This window comes from Haemaphysalis longicornis, unplaced genomic scaffold (genome assembly GCF_048455015.1).
Source record: "Haemaphysalis longicornis isolate Haplotype H1 unplaced genomic scaffold, Haemaphysalis longicornis Haplotype H1 scaffold_9, whole genome shotgun sequence".
NCBI classification, from domain to species: domain Eukaryota; kingdom Metazoa; phylum Arthropoda; class Arachnida; order Ixodida; family Ixodidae; genus Haemaphysalis; species Haemaphysalis longicornis.
Window position 1 is genome coordinate 34509033 of NW_027526460.1, and position 21249 is coordinate 34530281.

The following is a 21249-nucleotide window of genomic DNA, read 5'->3' on the forward strand; positions in this document are numbered from 1 at the left end:
TTGGTACTTCTTTGCTTTAAAAGGAGAGGGACAGGCAACAGAGCTGGCCGTTCGATGTGTTGTGCTAGAGCGGTATTGGTACGAGTGGGCTTGGCTGTACTATATGCGAATCTGTCATTTGCCAGACCCCTCTGCACGTGGCCGCCGAGTTGGGCCACGTGTCGACAGTCCGTCTCCTGCTGGACTCTGGAGCGGACCTGCTGGCCCGGGACGCCCAGGGGCAGACGGCCACCGATGTCGCTGAGCTGTCCGGCCACGCCCAGGTGGCCGAGATGCTGCGCATGGCCACCGGTGGGTGGGTGGCTGCCAGTTTGATCTCGCAGGATTCGTGAGCAGTGCTCTGTGGTCTCACTGAAGATGAAACTCAAGGGGTTACTTTTGCTTGTTTTAGAAGCAGAGTTTGTTAACTGTGAGATGGCTTTATTCTTTGGAAGAAGAGGTCAGCCCGGAAACACCGAACTCATTACAAGCACTGCTTCTACCTTGTTTTCAGCATTCATGATGCAGCTGCCTTCAATTGCTGCCGCTTTCTCGCTGTGGCATCGTGGATTGTAGCTTGTGTATAGCATAAGCTCATTCATGTCAGTTGTCTCGATTATTTTAATTCAGTTGACTCAGTTGTCTCAACATGTGAGGTAAATTTTCACAACGGGTATGTTTCAAACCGGTGTGTGTGTGTGTTTGCTTATGCATGCGTTTGCGTGTGCATGTGTGTTAACGAGAGAGGAGAGAGAGAGAGAGAGAGAGAGAGAGAGAGAAGAGAGAGAGAGAGAGAGAGAGAGGAGAGAGTGAGAGAGAGGAGAGAGAGAGAGAGAGAGAGAGAGAGAGAGAGAGGAGAGAGAGAGAGAGAGAGAGGATAACTATGCTGTTATATATGTAGTCTGCACCATGTTAAACCCCCAATTTTAAGTGTGCGCTGTCATTTAAAATAGATAAACAAAAGTAGCCAGTCAAAGCAAACAAATTGACAAATAGCAGTAGACGAATGCAGTGCATTGCACTTCCTCCACGAGTGCTGTGCCCTCGACAGAGGAGCTGGAGCAGCGGCACCAGGAGAGCTACACCCGGCTGGCGGCAGCGTGTGCCCTGGGCCACGTCGACGAGGCCCGAGCCCTGCTGCAGGAACTGGGGCCCCGTGCCGAGGCTGTGGTGAACAGCGAGGGCGGCGGCGGTGCGGGGGGCGGCACCCTCCTCTACCGGGCGTGCGAGGACGGCCAATTGGAGGTGGCCCGGCTGCTTCTGGAGCACGGCGCCGACAGCCGCGCGCACCTGGTCACCCACTACTCACCCCTTTATGTCGCCTGCTACCGGGGGCGCACCGACATTGTGCCCCTCCTGCTGGAGGTAACAAAAACGGCTGGGCAAGGTGGTAAGGTTGCATGGTAAAACAAAGCACGGAAGAAATGATGAAAATACCACAAGACGGTGCAACTACTAGCAACTGAGGTTGTTATTAAAAAACTATAGATGTCACTTAAATGATGGCTTTGCTCGTGTGGGGCCTGAGTCATCCCGTATCGCATCTTGTTTAGGTTATTTTCATAGTTTCTTTCACGCTTTGTTTCACCTTGCTCGAGGTGCTTGCTTCCTGTGCCTTTCTTACTTCATTGCCATTGTCTCTGTCACCACCACCTCTTTTTTTAATCATCATCACTATTACATCATCATCTTAGTTTTTCTCATTGTAATTGGTGTTGTCATCCTGATCCTGATATGCTCCATGCGCAAAAGGCCGCTTCTGCAGTCTTCCCACAGCTCGTGTACCCTGCGTCATCGAGTCCATTTCTCGCACCTGAGTTATCTAACTTCATCCCCCTGAAAGTCTGCCTGCCTTCCCGTACTTCTCCAGCTGTCCCCCAGTCCACTTATTGTTGACTTTCCTCTGTACTACATGGCCGTAGTTCTTTCTCCTAAGACACCTCCTAGGCAAGGCTGTCTGTTCCCTGATCCACGATGCTCGCTGCATCCTGCATCAAAGTGTTACTGCTATCATCTTTCTCCTTAGCTTGGTGTAAAGTGCAGTGGAAGCATGTGGAGTTGGACTTTGAAAGCATAAATTGTACAGCCACCTTGCAGTTGGATTTCGCAGTGCCAGTGGGTGTGTCCTAGCCCTCTTTCTTGTCATCCTCCTTGCCCTCGTCATCTGCGCGTATTTCATGCCCTCCATTGTGTGATTGGATGGGCTACAGTAGCCTCATTGTGACTTAAACCGTGGTATTTCATGCTCCCAGTCAACTCAAGAGACTTCAGAGCTTTGTCTGGCCCATCGGGCTATGCTGTGAAGCTTGAAAGATGCATATACTTTGCTGAAAAACTGTCTTTTCTCGTCGTCATCAGGGCTTACAAAAAAGAAATAAAGAACATGAGGCAATATGTTTACAGTTAAACGAGTTTCAAAGCTGAGATAACTATGTAAAATGCTTCCTTTTCATCAGGAGATATCTCCCAGCAAGTTTCAACAGTAGGCGTTTAGTATAACACATTTTTAAATCCATTTTAACCTTTGCCTGCACGAAAAAGCCCAGAGCGGGCCAGCATGACATCATCTGCTCCTTGCCCCAAACTACCGACGTCGGGGCTCTTGTGATGTAGCCGGCACGCTGGCTAGGGTTAGCGCACGCTGCTACGCCGTGGGTATCACATCATGGTTTCGGGACTGATGTCATGCTGCCCAGGCACGTGGGGATGGTGAAAGCCTCGGCCGGTCTGCGTGTGCGCTCGCTCACACGCGCGCGTTCAGACCGGCAGTGGTGTGACAAGAATGGCGACGTCACGGGCGCCCTGCTGTCATGGCGGCCACTCGGCGTTCATTTTGTCGAAACCGAAACTGACACCAATAAACCATGTTGCAAATGATTGTTTACGCCATGATCGACCGTCTAATGTGCCATTCTATGATTAGAATGGCACAATAGACGGTCATGAAACGTAGCATGAAAATTTCGTCTCAGTACTCCTTGAAGACTTTGGGGTCCTCTTTTTAGGAAACCACCCTCACTTTAGTGGCTTGCATGAAAATGTTACGAGCTACATGAATCGAGCCTCGCACATCGCACTTTGCGCCTTCACCTCGACGCGACGTGATGCAGCACTTCCCCGAGCTGGTGCGGGAGCCCACCGTGGAGCGATGGCTGCCCGTGCATGCGGCGGCGCTCGGGGGCCACGTGGCGGTGCTGGAGCAGCTGCTTGGCCACGCGTACCCGTCGCACTTGCAGCGCCTCTGGGAGGACCCCAGCGGCAAGTGGGAGTTCCCGCTGGCTTTCGACATCAACGCACAGGACGCCACGGGCCAGACGGCCCTGTACATGGCCGCCTGCCTGGGCCACAGGCGCTTCCTCGAGGCCCTGCTCAAGTGGCGTGTTTGGGCTAAGCGCCTCCTGACGGCCGACGAGAGCCCCGTGGCAGGTACTGCTGGGTGTTGCACTGGCTTGGTTTACGGGGAAACCGCATAAGAACATACTCGCTTCAAGTGGTAAAGTTTGCAATTAAAAAGTACAGTGCGTGTCAGGCTTGTCTGTGGCAACCGAGCTCGCGGCTTCGGAGTGCGCTGCCGACACCTACTGATATTGGCTGGGTTGGAGATAGCTCGCCATGGCGTGTTTGTTAATCTCGGACAGGGTCAGGCGGTCGTCGTTCCGCATGTGCCACTCTAATTTGCAGACGCCACCCCCCCTTATCTTCCACAGTGCCAGCCGTGAGCGTTTATAGGCCAGATAGACGCGTCATTCGGCATGATGCACTATCCCCGCGTGCAGTTATGCAATCACACAGAACGACCTGTGCTAATCTTTTGAATCTCGCGGTTAGGAAACGAAAATCACACAACAAGAACACACTGCAGCGCTTTCCATCGAATATTTTGTGTGATTACGTAATGGCTGCACTGATAATGCATCGCATGAAATTATACGCTTATCCCCGTGTCACCGCCTACGGCTGGCACTGCTGAACAGAAGTGCCTCTTGCGGGCGGTGGCTTCCATAGGTTTGACTGGCCCATGCTAAACGACGACCGGCCTGAGCCTGTCTGCAATCCACGCATTCGCAATGGCAAGTTATCTCCAACCCAGCCGCTATTGGCAGATGTCATCAGCATGCTCCGAAGCTGCGCACGCGCTTGCCCTAGACAAGCCTGATGTGCACTGTACTCATGTTGCACCCCCCGTCCAGCATTCTGAACTTCAGTGTCACTGTTTAAGCTGCACTGCCTGTTCCCTTTCCTGCCAGATAGAGCTTAATGGGCTTCTCGTATCTACTACCATCATCATCATCAGCCTGTTTGTGTTCGCATCAGAAGGAAAGTACCTTCCACTTTCCTCCAGCATTTAGACTCTTGTGAAGCCCTAGTTCATTCTTTATCTCTAAATTTTTCTGATTAGTTCCCCCCCCTCCCCCCTATTGATTTAATGGTTGTCCTCTACTTCTAGTCGGAAATTTGGTACTAAATGATTTCGACTACGCTGCTAATGAGAATTGGTAAATAACATGGCTTGTGTCCTCAGGTGAATTATAGTTTTGTGACTCTCCTGCCGTTTTTTGGTGCCAATGGCTGTACAAACAAAAAAGAAGCACAGAGGGCAGCTAGCACCAGTCTGTTTGCACATTACTAGTATTAAAGAGCTTCTGGGCACTTTTTCTCCACTAAGGAGACTACAGCTGTTAGAAACTGCAGCAAATAGGGTGCCTGGTTGTCCTTTGTTCTGGGAGCCTAGAAAAAACAGCTTGCTTTTGTGGGGTGGTAAGAAAATGATTAAATGTGTGTTTTAGCACATTGATATGAATGAATGTGCTGGCTAAGCCTCGGCCACCAATCAGCTTTGTGGGGCCTGTGTTTTCTACAACTGACCGAAACGTCCTGAAGTCTGTACACGTGCCCTTGCTCGTGCAGATGCGGGGCACGTGCAGTCGATCGTGACCCGGCTGAACCTGGCATCGGGCGGGGCAGCGCCGCGTGAGGTGCAGCTGTGTCCTGTGCAACTGGACCTGTACTGCAATCAGGGCAGCGAGACGGCACTGCACGTGGCCGTGCGCAAGGGGCACTACGCCCTGGCCGCCGCCCTGCTCCGCGCGGGGGCCGCACCCAACCTCGCCATGCGCGGGGACAGGTGGGTGCTGGCCTCTCAGGGCCTTCTTTACAGGGGTTGCTGCAGCAAGGGTGCCAGACATGTGCCGTTTTGTTTGGAGAGATTCACATGATGTATGGGGCAATGTAACTGCTGTTTTGTGAATGGCCGTCGAAAGCTCACATGGCAGTTTGTGCATACATACGAACTTCGTCAGCAATGGTTTGGTAACTCGCAGTGCAGGAAAATGTCATATATGGACAGTGTCGTCGACAGTGTGGTTTAGTAACATGCACTTTATAAAGTCTTAGCTTGGGGCTTCCTTTCCTGGTGGCAGGTCAAACTGGAGAGGAAGCTTGTGGGTTAAAACAGCGTCCTCCATTTAAAATACGGTGTGTTTGGTATATGCCACAACTGTGGGCTGCAAGTCGTCACTTTTGCAAAAGAATTTTTGCTGGTGACAAAAAAAAAATTGAAGAACTTGTAAGGGCATTTAAAGATTTGTACCACCAGGACCAGTGTATGTTGTCCCTACTTCAACATAGGTTACCTGAATAGGGCATTTTTACATGCAGAAATGCAGAGAAGACATTCTAGCTTGCGAAAGGGATATATTAACAGCCATTCTAGGCAATGGTAGACAAGGTTTCGCGCCCTCCTCCATGCAAGCCAATAACAATCAGGGTGTCGAACCGGAATTTTTTCGGGTTCGGTTCGGGTTCGGGTTCAAGCCTTTCGGGTTCGGTTCGGGTTCAGTTCCAGAGCACCATTCCGTTCCGGTTCGAACCGGTTCGAACCGGTTCAAACGGGTTCGAAGAAAAAAAGCAGGCGTGTTTTTTTCTGTTCATTTTTTGTGCTCGTTTTTCGTTTCCTTATCAAGTCGGCATAAAAACAAAGTCAAAATGAAGGTTTCTTTGTCCAAATATTTTGTCTTCGCCAAACTAAAGCGACCCTGCAACACTTTTTTCAACTTTTTTCTAAATCTTAAGTGCTTGCAGGAAGTAGTCAACCAACACATTAGATTATGGGGTCGCAATGTGCCTCAGCCAAAAATTACTGCTCTCTCCTCGTCAGATAACATAGAAACTTGCTCAAAATATTTTTCTCTCCTTCCCGGTCTTCGCGTTCTTCGACCGCTGAATGACGTCATTACAGCGGTGTAGCGGCTGTTGGCCGACTTTCCTTAAATTGCAGAATAGAACGCATTTGATAGCCACTTAAGAAAAAGCCACAAAAGCGAAGCAGAAACGGAAGGTGCATCCGCATCGACGAGCAAATCACGCACTGTTGCTCTGTGCTGGCAATAGCGATAGTTTTCGCAGTGCTTCCAAATGCGAAGAAGAGTGAAAGCGTTTATCGAAAGTGTTGATTTATTTATTTACTGCTTTATTTATTTATTTATTTATTTATTTATTTATTTATTTATTTATTTATTTATTTATTTATTTATTTATTTATTTATTTATTTGTTGTTGGGTTGAACGCGCCGATGCAACGCCGACGACGAGGCGCGCCATAGTGGAGGGCTCCGGATTAATTTTCACCAACTGGGGATCTTTACGTGGGCCGAAATTTCGGACCCACGGACGTTTTCGCTTTTCGCTTCCATCAGAAAAGCGGCCGCCGCGGCCGGGTATCTAAACCGCGTCTGTGTGCTCTGCAGCGCAACGCCTTACCCACTCAGCCACCGCGGCGAGTTTACCTAAAGTGTTGAAGAACTCCTTTAACTGTACCTGCAAAATGTTTTCTATGGTAGTGTGACGAGTACGTTGCGCCGACTGCCAATTGTTGCAGGTGGCATTTAGATAAATTTCCTTCTGCCCATCTTTTATCTGCTAACAGAGCTGTTAGAAAGAAAGGATGGCTATAAAGACTAATTGGACGGCGTGTATAGGACGGCATTGGATAGGGAACCACCGGAGATACGAACTTGCTAATGGCCCTTCAGCGACCAGTGACAGCGATTGGGCTCTAGGAAAGATGATAGCCAAGTGAAGTCACAAGCAGCAGTAATGATCACTTGTAGAGAGAGAGAGAGAGAAAATGAAGTTTAATTCAATTGAGGCAAAGTTTCAGAGAGGCGTCCTCATTCGAGGGGGCCGAATCGACAGCCGTTTCCATCAAGAGCAACTGATCTTCCAGGCCGGAGCTGGCCATGGCTGTCTCCCAATTCTCTATGGAAACGTGGAGGTTGGATGGATCTACGGCACACTTGTCGCAGCCGCCTACTATGTGTATGAGGTTCCCAGGCTCTCCACAGAAGCAGCGAAATGCAGAGAGTTGTGTCCCGCCAAAGAGGTGAAGTCTGGTGTTGTGGGGGAAGGTGTGTGCCCACAGGGTGCGGAGTAATCTTTCTGGTTAATCGGTAGTGATTTGTGCGGGGAGGAATACGTTCTACGGAAGAGGCCATAGTGCTGAGTAACTTCCTGGTCTGTGACTGCAGGATGTATGCACTCGGGCCGAGCTTCATCAGCGCTGGCTAAGCGAGTCAAATCTCGACCCACGAGGTTGGTGATCTTGTTTGCCGGGGATGCCAGTATGAGCTGGTGCCCATACATGCCCGGCTGGTCTCCTTGGTGGTCTCTGATTGATCATCGGAAGTTTTGTAACATGCAATCGACCGTTGGCAAAGTTGGGCCACGCCTGCTAAGAGTCTGTTATGATAGTTTTGTCGCCGCTTTGGCTAAGCGCACGTGCTATCGCCGCTTCCTCAGCTTAGAGGGGGCTGTGTTCGGGGGTTGAGATGCTACACCTGTGGGAGGCTGCAGAACGGTAACACAAAGAAAGAGAAGGTATTGAAGAATGCTATCGGGCGTCTCCTGCATCAAACCAGTTGATCGTTCCTCCCTTTTTTTCTCGCAGTTTAGTTTCTTTCCAACTGTCTCCCCTCATATATACACACGTTTTGAAAACCCTTTGATGAATATAAAATATGCATTAGGCAATTAGTTATTAACTTTAGTGCGAGATGTCAATTTTAATATAGCAACAACATAATGGCGCAATACGTACGGGCATTAAGAAAGACCTTTTATAGCAATCAGGTGGTCGTCACATAACTTTGCGGCTACTTTGTGCGTGACAAAATTTTCTGATTGGTCGAGAAGGAGAACGCTGCAAAATTTCCAAATGCCAAGGACCCCAAAGATATCATGTATTGTCCGACCGTCGCATCCGCCTTAACTGACCCGCTAATTCCTTTAATCCAAATTAATCAACACATCAGTCCCCCTAATTCCCATTAGCTCATTCACTCACCTAACTGATTCACCCCAGTCTACCCGCTAACCCGCACTAATCGACGTCAATCCATCCGCCTCTTAAGTTTAAGGTTGAGCAGATTCAAGATAACATTAAAATGCTATCAAATATACTTTAAAAGTGGAAATTAGGATTCCCCATTTTTTTATATCTCATGTTCTCTTAGAGCAGTAACCAAAGGACACAACAGCACTGTATACAAGAAAAAGTGACGTTAATTTTGAGAACTGCGAGCGTTTGTGTCTCAGTGCTGTTTGTATATAACTGTTCATTCAAACTAGAATAAGTGGAAGATGCAGATTTATTGTTGATGGTGTCCCTGAAGGCCTTCACAAGCGGACAGGGATGCATGCGAATTAACAACACATTGAAAACTTTACACGATTTTAAACACCATATAGATAGAAACCATGAAGAATATTCAATGATATGTTGCCTCGTAATATGCGTTATCACTTAAGTTATGCTAAATGTAAAAGATTATTGGGAGAGATGGGCAGCACCTAACGCAAACTGATAGTATATACGGACAACTTTAAATTAAATTGAGGGCAATAATTAGAAGAGAACATGATGGGTCTTGGGAACTGCCGACTACGCAAAATATTTCATGGTTCTGTCTGGCGAGTGGCAAAATATCTTCAGACGCAAGGTAGGGTACTGAAATGGAAAACTAGAAATCACATTTTTGAGGCCCCGGAACCGGTTCGGAACGGTTCCTTCGATTCGTTCCGGTTCGGGTTCAGTTCCAAAATGGCGGAAAAAATACGGTTCCGGTTCAGTTCCGGTTCCGGGCAAAAATTCGGGTTCGGTTCCGGTTTTCGGTTCGGTTCCGGTTCCGGTTCGACACCCTGATAACAATCACATTGAGGCCTGTAAAGGGTACTTCACTGCGCGCACATCCACATTGCAGGAAAGCAAACTTCATGGGGGGAAAAATCTGATGTGGCTGAATGTCGACCAAACACTCATTCTGTAACAGCACGGCAACACAAAAATCAGTCTATTGTTGTTGTTCATAAACAAAACATTTTGCTGGTGCATGCTCTCCCTGAAGATTATCCAAGGAAGCTGAATCTGAACAAAAATCAATCTGCATATAGCAAGCATATATAATATACTGATACTGGGACACTGAGCCGTTGCACTAATTATTGGCTTTAGTGGAATAAAAAGTTGAGCTAATTGGATCTGATTCATATTTACAGCGCAGTCAGACAATACACAAGAGGAGGACAACATGAGCGCTTTAATTAAGCGCTCGTGCTAATTATTGGCTGTTGGTGTCAGGATGCTTTGAATGTGAACTCAAGACATCAGGCATTCAGCAACAGTAGCTAGCATTTGTGGCTTCTCTATCTGTTTGTTGATGCTTACCATCATCATCACCAGCCTATTTACGCCCACTGCAGGGCAAAGGCCTCTCCCATTATTCTCCAATTGTTCCGGTCCTGTGTTAACTGCGACCAATTTATCCCCGCAAACTTCTTCATCTCATCTGCCCATCTAACTTTCTGCCGCCCCCGGCAATGCTTGCCTTCTCTAGGGATCCACTCTGTTACCCTCAATGGCCAACGGTTATCTTGCCTTCGCATTACATGCCCTGCCCTGTGGGCAGGGCATGATGCTTACCACATGTTGACCAACACACATCAGTGATGCCTTCTTATTTGTTACATTGTGTCGTGTCTTCAGCTGTTTGTTTTGTCTCTCGTGCTTTCAAACACTGCAGGTTAAGTGTCACATCTGCATTATCAGCATGGCCTGTTCGGAAGACCATTGTTAGCTTTAATAAGGGGAATTTTTATTGGAATTTACAATGACGTCACGAGGGAATTGCGCAGCCCTTCGAGTGCCCTCCTGGAGGCGTGTCGGCGGCGTGACGCTCAGATGGTGGAGCTTCTGTTGCGGCACGGGGCACGAGATGAGGATGGTGCTGCATTGGCCGCGCTGCTCCCACACGGTGGCCGCCTCGTGTCGCGTCTTCTTTCCCTGAGAGCGTACAGGGACCCTGAGCACACTGTCAATCAGGTGAGCGCACTCTAGTGTCTGTGAAATTGTTGGTGACGAGTGCACAGCTCTAGATCACGGCTGTAATAGTATTACAGTTTGCTGAACAAAGCTTGGCCCTTGAATTTGTAACTGGGATAAGATATGGTACAGTTATTACACGATGCACAATTTATTGCTAAGCGAAGTGCGCAGTTTACACTGGCCTATGTATTGGCACCGTTCCAGCTTTTGTTGCTGAGCCATCTGGTTATAAATGTAAGCGGATTGCCTTGGGCACTGTCAGCGAATATTAAAACACTTTACTCGCTGAAATGGTGTCATGGTGTAGGTGTTCTGCTGCTACACACGATTGCATTTTCAATTCCTAGCATCAAAGCGGCGTAATCAAACAGAATCGGGTAACTTATTGGCAGTGACTTTTGCTGGCTGCTGCCAATAACACAAACTAGCCTCTGGGATGTCATAAGGGGAGCACCAGAATGTGGGAGGTGGGTCAGCACTCTTCATCTGTTTTCCGTATCATATGGATTAATTGGTTAAAGTTTGTTAAAATTTTCATGATTGTTATCGTTCCATAGTTCCTCTAAAGATCCACAGGTAATCTTCCGTAATCCGTAATCCTCCCCCATAATCCTAACCCGTAATCCTCCACTATGACACACTTCATAGCCGAGGTGTAGCTTTGGTTCATAAAACATCGGTTGATATATTATTCTTTGTGCAATGCATACTTAAAGTGACTAGCGAACAAGGGCAGTGATCGAACGAGCAGTACTTGACTACACATATTTTCACTATTTGTTCAATACCAGCCTAGTTTACTTGCCATCAAAGACATCAGATGAAGAATTCTTAGTGAAACATTTTTCTACTCTTTGTTTGAGTGGAGCGTTTGTTTACTTCTCACCGTATGTACAAGTTGCACAAAGAATGAAATATACGGGCTAATGCCAACTGAAGGAACTTTTATATTGGTATGTAGGTGAAATTGTGCAGGTAGCGGACGAAAGAAAAAAAGGGAGACTACACACGATATTGAGGCTTCAATTGCATTCTTGCACTCATCACGGATAGTCTAGAAATATACCTGAAAAGCGATTGCCGGATTGCTTCCTGGGGAGACCGTGGTGAGCTCGAGACTGATAGTCGAAGAGACCCATCAACCTGGATTCTTCCCCCCCCCCCCCCTGACAGGCGGCCATAGAGGGCCTGGCACTGGCACCAAGCGTGCCAGTGATGGTGAACTGGCACGGGCAGCAGTGCCTGGAGCAGCTGTCGGAGCGGTGGCTGGCCGACGCCGCCATGGCGCTGAACCTGAAGCTGAAGCTGCAGCCGCAGCTGACGGGGCCCGCGCTGGCGGCCATCACGCGGCTGGACGTGTCGGGCAACGCCCTGTCCAGCCTGCCCGGCTGCGTGTTTGCCGAGCTGCCCTCGCTGCGCCTGCTGGCCGCCGGCCAGAACAAGCTGGCTGCCCTGCCCGAGATGGCGGGCGTCGGGGCACCCCTCCTGGAGGAGCTGCAGCTGCAGGACAACCGGCTGGAGGCCGTGCCGGGGCCCCTCTTCCACCTGCCCGCCCTGCACACCCTCGACCTCTCCAACAACAAGCTGCAGGTACTGCCACTGGGCTCCACTGTCTTGGCTGTTTGTTAGTAACACGAGAGTTGAACAATAAATAAAAGGGGGCACAGGGGGCTACCTTGGCAGTTAAACGGTAAACACACAAGGTGCGGCTGGTGGCACCACGTGTAAGCAGGTGTAGCCACTTGCAGGGTTATGCGCTTGAGCATTAAAGAGGCCATGAAGGCTAAATATTGCTTTGCTCTATTTGAAAGAACTAGCTGCTGCAGCCAGCAGTATGCAGTTGTACATTCTACTTTTTTATCACCTCCACTTATCAAGGAGCAAATCTTTTTTCATCCAGCGGCTGTTTTATCGTGGTTGAACACTGTGGAGCAATGTTCTGACGAACCGCTTAACTAATGGAAGCAAGCGTCTTCACTTTCGGAGGAAGGAGACCTGTCCTGGGCACGTGTGTGTGTGCAGGCCCTGCCTGAGGAGCTGTGGGGTGCCCCCCGGCTGCGGGACCTGAACCTGTCCATGAACATGCTGTCGAGGCTGCCCAGTGAGCCGGGGGGAAAGCCAGTCCCGCAGGAGCCAGAGCCGACCCCAGCCGAACCCCGGTCATCGTCCCCGACCTGGCCCCTGGAACACCACTGCCTCTGGAGGCAGTCACTTGAGGCAAGTCCTCCTTCTAGGGTTTTCTTATCCTCGATCCACTGTTTTTCTGAGACAAAGGAGCAAACAAATGCAGTTCTGCATCCTTTGCCTTCCTCAATACCTTGTCTTGCCTCATGTGCTAATGTAGATAGTACAGCACCAGCTCGTGTAACAATTTCAGCTTGTCCACTACAGGACAAAAGCCTCTCCTACGTTGTACTAGCCATTCCCCTCTTGCAATGCCCTAGTCACTCATTTCATTCATTTCATTTCACTTTATTTTCAATTCCAACATGATAGTAAAAAAAAACTGCTTGGACCCATAGCCAAAGGCTAATATAGGGTCCAATGTTGCAGTACAAGGCATTGTAACAGGATAAAAAATACAAGATGCTAAACATTGCGAATATAGAAGAGAAGGTCAGGGTATTGTACAAACAGATATATTCACTTACTCAAACTTGGGTAAGATAACAGAAACATGCAATTTTTATACACAAACAAATGAAAGGCGATGAGTAATAACAACTACGCAGAAAACTTTTGCTGGACGTAGTGATACTTGTAGACAAGAGTTGAACGATTTTGTTACTATTAGGGGAGTGACGGAGACTCATTAAGGATTGCAAGGAAATGTTTCTTTATCTTAAGGGGAAAGTTAACAGCTGATTCTATATCCTGGGGCAATCTATTCCATATTTTGGTACCGACGAACTGTAGTCGTCGTTCTCCATATACGTTATTGGTAGGAAGAAGGTTGAAATTGCCAGCAGCAGAATTACTCGTAGGGCGGGATGAGGAGCAAAGAATGGACGAATGAACAGGGCGGTTATACCTTATGATATGATTAATGGCAATGGCTGTTTTCTGTTGACGCAAACTGTCCATTGGTAAAATTTATAGTTTAATAAGCAGGGGTGCACTGGGATGATCATGGCTTGAGTGCGTTATTATTCTTGATGAGCGCTTCTGTAATTTTCGTAAAGGTTCAAGGTATGTAGTGTAAGTCCAACCCCATGAATCTATGCAGTAGGATAAATGACAGTGGACAAGAGAAAAGTACAAAATTCGTAATATTGCAAGGTCGAAATAATTTCTCGCTTGCAACAATGCATGACAGCCCGAAGATAACCTTGAGCACACTGAGTCCATACTTTGCATCCGAATTCCTTTATTCCTTCCGAATTCCGAAGTCCCACCCCTTGGTAGCCACTTCAATACCCTGGTGGTGCATGGGTCACGCCCATCCCAAGTGCATTCCTTCTTATGAGAGCTTATGCCCAAGTGGAAGAGTGGAATGACACTGTTTTTCCCCGTGGAGGAGCAGCATCGTTACTCCTCTTCCTGCGAAGGCAAAAGGAGTGTCATCTGCTTTTGACATTGTTGGCAGTGCATTGGGGAGTGTCCTCCATGTGTGTCTTCAAAGCATTCTCCGTCACTCCACCCACTTCTTCCTGCCTCCAGGTGCAGGAGACGTACGCCCCGGAAGGTGGGCCTGGCTCGGGGTGCCCTCTGAGCAACCTGAACCTGTCGCACAACGCCTTTGAGCGGCTGCCCCCGATGCTGGCCTGCCGGGCGCCCCACCTGGCCCGACTCAACCTCAGCTACAACGGCCTCGCCTCGCCGGGCGAGCTGGGCCTGTACCCGGCCACCCTGCGCCACCTCGACCTCTCCTCCAACCGCCTGGCTGCCTGGTGGGCTCCCCCCGCCTCTGCCGACAGCCTCCTGTGTGCCGCCACTGGTGAGCACCTTTGTCGTCGAGGGCACTGTTTTCCCTCGTTGAGGACATTTTGCCACTTTTTCCTGGTGTTCCTCTGTGTGAGAGTAGACCGAGTAGGGATGGAAAGTGCTTGCACGCTGCTTGCTGCAGTGGCTCAGTGGCCAAGGTGTGGGGCTGCTGAGCACGAGGATGCGGGTTCAATCTTGGCCACCGGCACCCATTTTTTTCATGGAGGCGAGGAACTAAAACATTTGTGTGTCAAGACGTTGGCACACGTAAAAGATTTTAACCCGCAGCTTTTCACTGCTCCGCACCTCATAGCTGAGGTGGAGCTTCAGCGTTAAGATTGCAATATCTTTTTCTGCACACTGCCCTCGTGCAAATGCACTGCATCGAGAACAGTCCCGAGAGAAGGAATGATGTGAGGCCCAATCCATGAATCATAATCCCATCCACTGCACTGCGCATCCAAGTTTGAGGAGCAGTCCGGGGGTAATTATCGGAGAAAACTACTACTGTGTGTGCAATCTTGCTCTTCCTTACGGCGCATGCGTTTGTAAGGAGAGGTTGATGTCGTCATGCAGGGGCCAGCTGCCTGCACCGCAGCCACTGGCGACTAGAGAACCTGCGTACACTACTGCTGGCAAGCAACCAGCTTCCGGGGCTGCAGGGGCTGGTGGGCCAACAAGACAGCACCGACTCCAAGGTGAGCAATGGCCTGCCATGCTTTCAATTAAAAACTGGACTCTTGCCGTACACAAAGCCCTACCCAATGGGTAGGGCTTTGTGACTGTAGTTTACAAAAATGATGACGGGAGGTCCCATTGGCCAACAGGGCTCTTGTCATAAACTTTGTAATCTTCCATCTTCTTCTTCTTCCTTTTCTTTGTCCCCGTTTTCTGCACTATTCGCCTTTAGACTAATTTTAAACTCCCCTAACTTTCCCATGACTTGTTCATTCTTGGAGTTGTTTGGGGGGTTTGTTTCTTATTTACAATAACTCCACTTGTAAGGCTCTTTCAAATTTGTGGCCTTGATTGGGTAGCATGCATGCTCACACGTTTTCGTTGTTGGAAGCCTGCATACGATTTCAGGCTGTCGGCCATCTGTTTAGGCACACACGTTAACTTCTCTATAGTATTTACACTTAGGTGATTTGAGGAGTAACTTCTGGTGGCTTTTCTGAACCTTCCCCCCCAAACGTCACACTCCCCGCCCAGGAGCAGCCGCTGTTCCCCAACCTGTCCATGCTGGACGTGAGCAACAACCGTCTGAGCGAGGTGCCGGCCTCCCTGTCGGAGCTGGGCTCCCTGTCGGTGCTGAACCTGAGCGGCAACCCGGCCATCACGGAGCTGCCCCCGCAGCTGGGGCTCCTGTCCAAGCTGTGGAACCTGAACCTGCGCGGGTGCAACCTGCACGAGCCGCTCGCCTCCATGGTGCGCTCGGCCCGCTACCGCACCACCGACCTCGTCGGGTACCTCAAGTCCATCCTCCAGGAGTGAGCAGCTTCTCTCTTCCCCTCTCTCTCTGTGGAGCCGGGGAGCTTCGGGACCAGAGGTCTCCAGGCTGGTTTTATTGCTCTTTAAGCCGTGCTTAGGCTGTTCCGTGGAGAGGCTGTGCATGCTGTGGCACTGCTATACCTTCGATTTGTAGTTCCTGCTGCTGCCACCAGTCATGTGAAACCATCCTGCTGACGCACTGTATGCAGGTGAAGACTTGTTGTGTGCCAGGTGTATGTTTCTAACCATGCAGTGCAGAGACGGGTCCATGTAGGGTACCTCTGGCTCAGTTGTTTGTGACCCTTTCTCTGTGCCGGTGTCCTGCCTATGCGCGGCCCTTTTCTTGCTTCCTTGCTTCGCTCATGTCGGAGCAGTATCCGTCTTTGTTGTGTGCACCCAGCCTGTTCACCGTGTCCTTTAAACAGCAGGGCGTGACCGTGCAGTATTTGGGGCTGCTGTCTGAGCGAGCTGTTTGTGACCTTGCAGCGCGCGTCCCTACGCCCGCATGAAGCTGATGATTGTGGGGGTGCAAGGCATCGGCAAGACGTCCCTGCTGGAGCAGCTGCGGCAGGAGGGCACGGGCTCGTACCGCAAGCGTCCCCCCGAGCACTGGGGCAAGCGGGTGGGCCACCGCTCCCTGGGGCTCAAGACCCCCCGCGGGGTCATGCTCTCCACCGTGGGCGTCGACCTGGGCGACTGGCAGCTCAAGGGACGCCACGGCGCCGTCACCTTCCGCACCTGGGACTTTGGCGGGCAGGTGAGCAGGGATCGGGGGCGGGGGGCATTGACAGGCAGTGGCACAGGAGGTGATCACGGTGAAGCATGCATCAGAAGGCAGTGCTGAGATTTGGGTTCCTGTTCTGTCTTTCCATGGTTGGTTGAACTCCATTTCATGGGGATTGATAAGGAAACAGAATATAGAGATGGAAAAGAGTCAGTTATGTGGTCATGTGTGTCATGCTAAGCCATATCTGGGAATTATATTATGTGTACTAATGACATGATAACATGATTTCTCGACAAGATTTGTAGTTCAAAACCACAAATCTAGTTTACTTCAAGTCTGTGGACTGCTTTTAGTGCATTGTTCACTCATGATTTCAAGAGGTCGGTTTGTAGCAGTTGTTAGGAAAAGAGTGTAGCGGTGTCTATCCTGCCCAAAAGAGGCTACTACAGACGTCTGTCCTTGTCCTTTCAGAGGGAGTACTACGCCACGCATCAGTACTTCCTGTCCAAGCGCTCCCTGTATTTGGTGGTTTGGCGGATAACAGACGGCGAGAGGGGCGTCCAAGGCATTCACCAGTGGCTCATCAACATTCAGGTGGGCCACTCGCTGTTGCTGTTGCTAAACCCTCTACTAAAAGAGGAGCCATTGACAGCACACCAATTGTGTTTAGCACACTTATGTTCCATTGTGACAGAGTTGTACATCATGAGAATGTGCTTCTGCAATCTCTGTCGTCTAAAGAGATTACTTCCCATGGCTTAGAAACTGTGCACGATACGTAACCATGAAAGCGTAGAAAATAATGCGAGATAAATGAGGAATGTGCCTTAAAATTATTCCGAAACAAGCATAGCAAAGCTCCCCTTTCTCCTTCTTACCTGCCTTGTTGCTTCAGAAAGTAGCTGAGAATCTCGCATATTTAGTGCATTTTATTTCCTGCTTTCCACTCAGAGAAACGAATCATTTCAACAATCAGTTCAAGATTTGAAGTGGTGCACGTTGACTGGAAGTAATTAGCATTTTACTTATCGCCGCTTCACAATTCACCCAAAGATAAGTTCCGTACTCAAAAAAGCAAAAGAAGGTTCGAAGAAGGTCCCAAGTTCTAACATTGTGTAGAACAACATGATGAGGCAGGTGGGGTCGAAAGAAGAGCCCATGACCGCAGTGACGCCTCTTGTGCAGGCGCGGGCGCCCAACGCCCCCGTGCTGGTGGTGGGCACCCACCAGGACCTGGTGAAGGAGTGCCTGCCGGGGGGCTATGCGGAGGAGCTGCAGGCGATGATCCGCAGCCGCTTCCTGGGCGTGGTGGACGCGGACAAGTGCGGCCTGCCCCGCGTGCTCGACTCCCTGCAGGTCAGCTGCCGCACCCGGCACTCCATCCGACAGCTCTGCCAGCTCATCTACGACGTCGCCTTCGACATGCGCTGCCCAGGTCAGGGGGGCCTCTGCAGGGGTCAGGGGTCGGGCAGTTCGGCAAACCTGGCCACTTAGATGCACTTCTACTGGTTCACTCCAAATACCCCTTATATTATTCGCTTGACCAACTGCTAACATGGCTGCACTGTTCCACCTCAGTGGTGTAAAAGCAGAGTAATGGGTGTCCCCGCAAAAGGCGTGGGTTAGTTCAAACCCCAGTGGACCCTTTTCTTTTCTTCTTCCCTGAAACATGTTGTTTTAGGCCAACTCTATGCTTTATTTTTCTTCAGAAACAGGATAGTTTGCTTTTTTTTAGGTCGGTGTTTAGCCTTTAGTTCTGCGACTCTTCTAGTACAACGCGAAAAAGGGGCACAGGTGGGGTGCATCTAGGCAGCCAGGATTGTTGAATGTCTCTCTCTATACTCCTCCCCCTCTTCACACTGGCTGCCGTGTGTCCCCCCAACCCCCCCCTTGAATGCGTGCAGGCAGCAAGGAGCGGCTCCTGGAGCAGCGCATCCCCGCCACCTACCTGGCCCTTGAAGACGTGGTCGGCAGCCTGGCACTCGAGCGGCGACTTCAGGGGAAGGAGCCCGTGCTGCACGCCGAACAGTATAGGTGAGCGTGTGCTGCTGGCACAGAGGACACGTCATTTTTGTACATGTAATGGCCGTTGCCAAGTGTCTGACATGTGAAATGGACACTGTTAGTTCCTTGTCACCGAAAAGTCACTTGGCAGCAGAAGTAAGAGCAAGTTCATGTCAAGGACAGTCAGTTTTATCACAAGCTGGTTGAGGGAACTTGTACTGTAACCTTAACTGGTCAAAAAGTGGGGGAATATTAAAACCCATACGTGGTTATGCGTGCTTGAACCTGATTTGAATGAGAGGAGAGGTCACAGCTCTTATTCCTTGCATGTTAGAACATAATTCATTGGATCAGTGTGGTTGCCCTTGAAATGGGACAGGCTATAAATGACTGCAGACTTATCTTGGCTGTTGCAGTTGACAAAATGCATAATCACCGTTTGGTGCTTTAAAGTAGCACATTTTAGTGAGCCAGATATTAATGCTGCTTTAAGCTGCAATCCCACCATTGGATGACCTTAGCATTGTATAACAGAAGCACTGCATTGGCACCCATTACCATTCTGGGTGGCATAGTCTGGTTAAGCAAGCATCTATCTTCCCTTTTGCAGGATGCTGGTCATGCATGAACTGCAGCAAAGGTTTGACTGCTGTTTCCGAGACATGGCAGAGCTGAACCAGGCCACCCAGTTTCTTCACGACAATGGTGAGCTTGACACGTGCACAGCATCTGCGTAGCAGCTGAAAAAGATGGTGTGTTGTACGGGCATGAAGGTTGGCACGGGTTGTTGAAGGGGCGTACAGCACTCTTAATTAGTGAAGTGGTGCTGTCACATGATCAGTTGGTTGTTGAGGTCTGAGAAGCAAAGAAACTAGTTAGCCTGCACACACAGACACACGTGGGAAAAAAGGTTGTCTTGTTTTTCACTTGTTTATTGTACTAGTTGTTTGCTAAAGAAACACAAATTCCAACATCTCCTAACTAAACCCCCCTCACTGTTTGATCATTGTAAGGAGCATAAACAGTGGAATCTCATTGATACAATAGTGGCTGATGTGAATGAACTCCAGGATTATATATACCGTATAATGCGGAATATAGGTCGAGGCGGAATATAGGTCGACCCCCTTACCTTGTAGCCGAAAAATGCAAAAAAAAATCATTCGGTACCAACCATTGTTTTATTGAGACTATAACTTGTTTCGTCTCAGATTACCCATTTGAAATTGTCTGAAGTATCGTCGGACGACTGCTTCTGGCTCGCTGTCGCCCACACAGCAGGTCGTCCTCGGTGCAGTCCAGGGAATTGCTTATGCAGCACTTCTTCAACACTCGCAAGACCATGTCATCGTGAAGCGAACGCAAAGCATGGGACACTCGTGTGCAGACCGGAGCGACAGCCAGTCTGTGCAGGCGGTCAGCAAACATCTTGGGGTATCCAATCGTAGAGAAATCGCACGACGCTAGTGGACAAAATTTGCCCCTTTGTACAGCAGCACAGGTGCACAGAGCAGCACCCATGAAACGAGGCCTTCTGAGCGTTGCATACCGAGAGCTGCCCCTTTAGCTAACGCCGCTAGCAACACTTCTTTTGGCGATACCGAACTGGCGCAAGGCGGACACGTCGTAGGGCTTGGAAAACCCCCACTTTTTCTTTTAAATGCTGCTGTAAACTGGCACCAAGTGCCTAAACTCATTTTGAGCAAGAAGAAAATAGCACGCACACATCGCCGACAGCGAGAGAAGCAACAAAACAAAGATGGCGTCGCGTCCGATTGATGGTGGTGGCGATGGTGCCTTTGGGTTTGGATGGGCTCGATGGGATGCCCGGGCGCCAGATGACAACTGCCAGTGACTGCAATACAGGTCGAGGGGTGACTTTTCGGCAAATTTTTCTGTAAAAAATCTCGACCTATATTTCGCATTATGCGGTACTTTTGAAAAATTCCCCACCTGAGTGGATTGCCTAAAGTGGGCAAAACTTTTGGTGTTCCAAACGTATCCCTGCACCGCAGTCAATGATATGAGTTAGCGAGGGCTGCTATCACAATAATATGATTTCGGAAAAAGGTGCGGACTCGTGTTCATGTAATTGAAAACAAATTGCCTCTGACTGCTACGATGGGGTGTGTCTGGCTCGTTCAGGAGTGCTGCTGCACTACGAGGACGCCACTCTCAAGGACCTGTACTTCCTGGACCCGCAGTGGCTCTGCGATGTGCTGGCCCATGTAGTCACCGTGCGGGAGATCAACCCTTTTGCTCGCAATGGTGGGTAGCCCTTCTTCGGTGTGCAGCGAGTGCACGGAATAAGCTGCAGCTCTTTTGTGTGCAATGTTCGATTTTCTTCTCTGTTTCAAACCCCTGTTTGCCATTCGAGGGGAGATGTTCCATGTAATGCTAAAGGCTGGCATTGTTTGCAAGGGTTTGGTGACAAATTTGGCATTTGGGATTGACAGTTTTCACTGTTAATGACATTATGTGACCGCTGTATTTTATTTTTACTTGGGGCTTAAATGGTATACTTGGCCAGGCACCCTGTTCTTGAACCTATCCTTTATGTCTGGTTCTTTTTCTTCTATTTTAATCCCTTTAAAGTGTGGCATCGTGGTTGTAGGGAACAAGTGGGGCCTTCATGCAGCAATAGCTTAGAAGACGTCGTTTAAACAGAGCATTTTTTTTTAATGAAATACATGCCTAAAGAGGCCATGTAGGCTAGATACAACTTTGTTAAATCTAAAAGAGCTGG

General features: G+C 49.4%; 1 protein-coding gene across 2 annotated transcripts in view; it reads left to right on the top strand.

The window, feature by feature from the left end:
• Lrrk (Leucine-rich repeat kinase) overlaps positions 1-21249 on the top strand; it is a 43683-nt gene that overhangs the window by 3370 nt on the left and 19064 nt on the right. For both annotated transcript variants that reach the window (XM_077685516.1, XM_077685517.1), the window contains exons 4-19: positions 126-291; positions 1031-1344; positions 3090-3405; positions 4888-5104; positions 10168-10354; positions 11531-11947; positions 12380-12574; positions 14018-14294; positions 14858-14979; positions 15494-15771; positions 16259-16529; positions 16971-17093; positions 17685-17934; positions 18404-18533; positions 19114-19208; positions 20649-20771. In XM_077685516.1, coding sequence (XP_077541642.1) covers positions 126-291; positions 1031-1344; positions 3090-3405; positions 4888-5104; positions 10168-10354; positions 11531-11947; positions 12380-12574; positions 14018-14294; positions 14858-14979; positions 15494-15771; positions 16259-16529; positions 16971-17093; positions 17685-17934; positions 18404-18533; positions 19114-19208; positions 20649-20771 — 3481 coding nt within the window. The remainder of the gene's footprint in view (positions 1-125; positions 292-1030; positions 1345-3089; positions 3406-4887; positions 5105-10167; positions 10355-11530; positions 11948-12379; positions 12575-14017; positions 14295-14857; positions 14980-15493; positions 15772-16258; positions 16530-16970; positions 17094-17684; positions 17935-18403; positions 18534-19113; positions 19209-20648; positions 20772-21249) is intronic.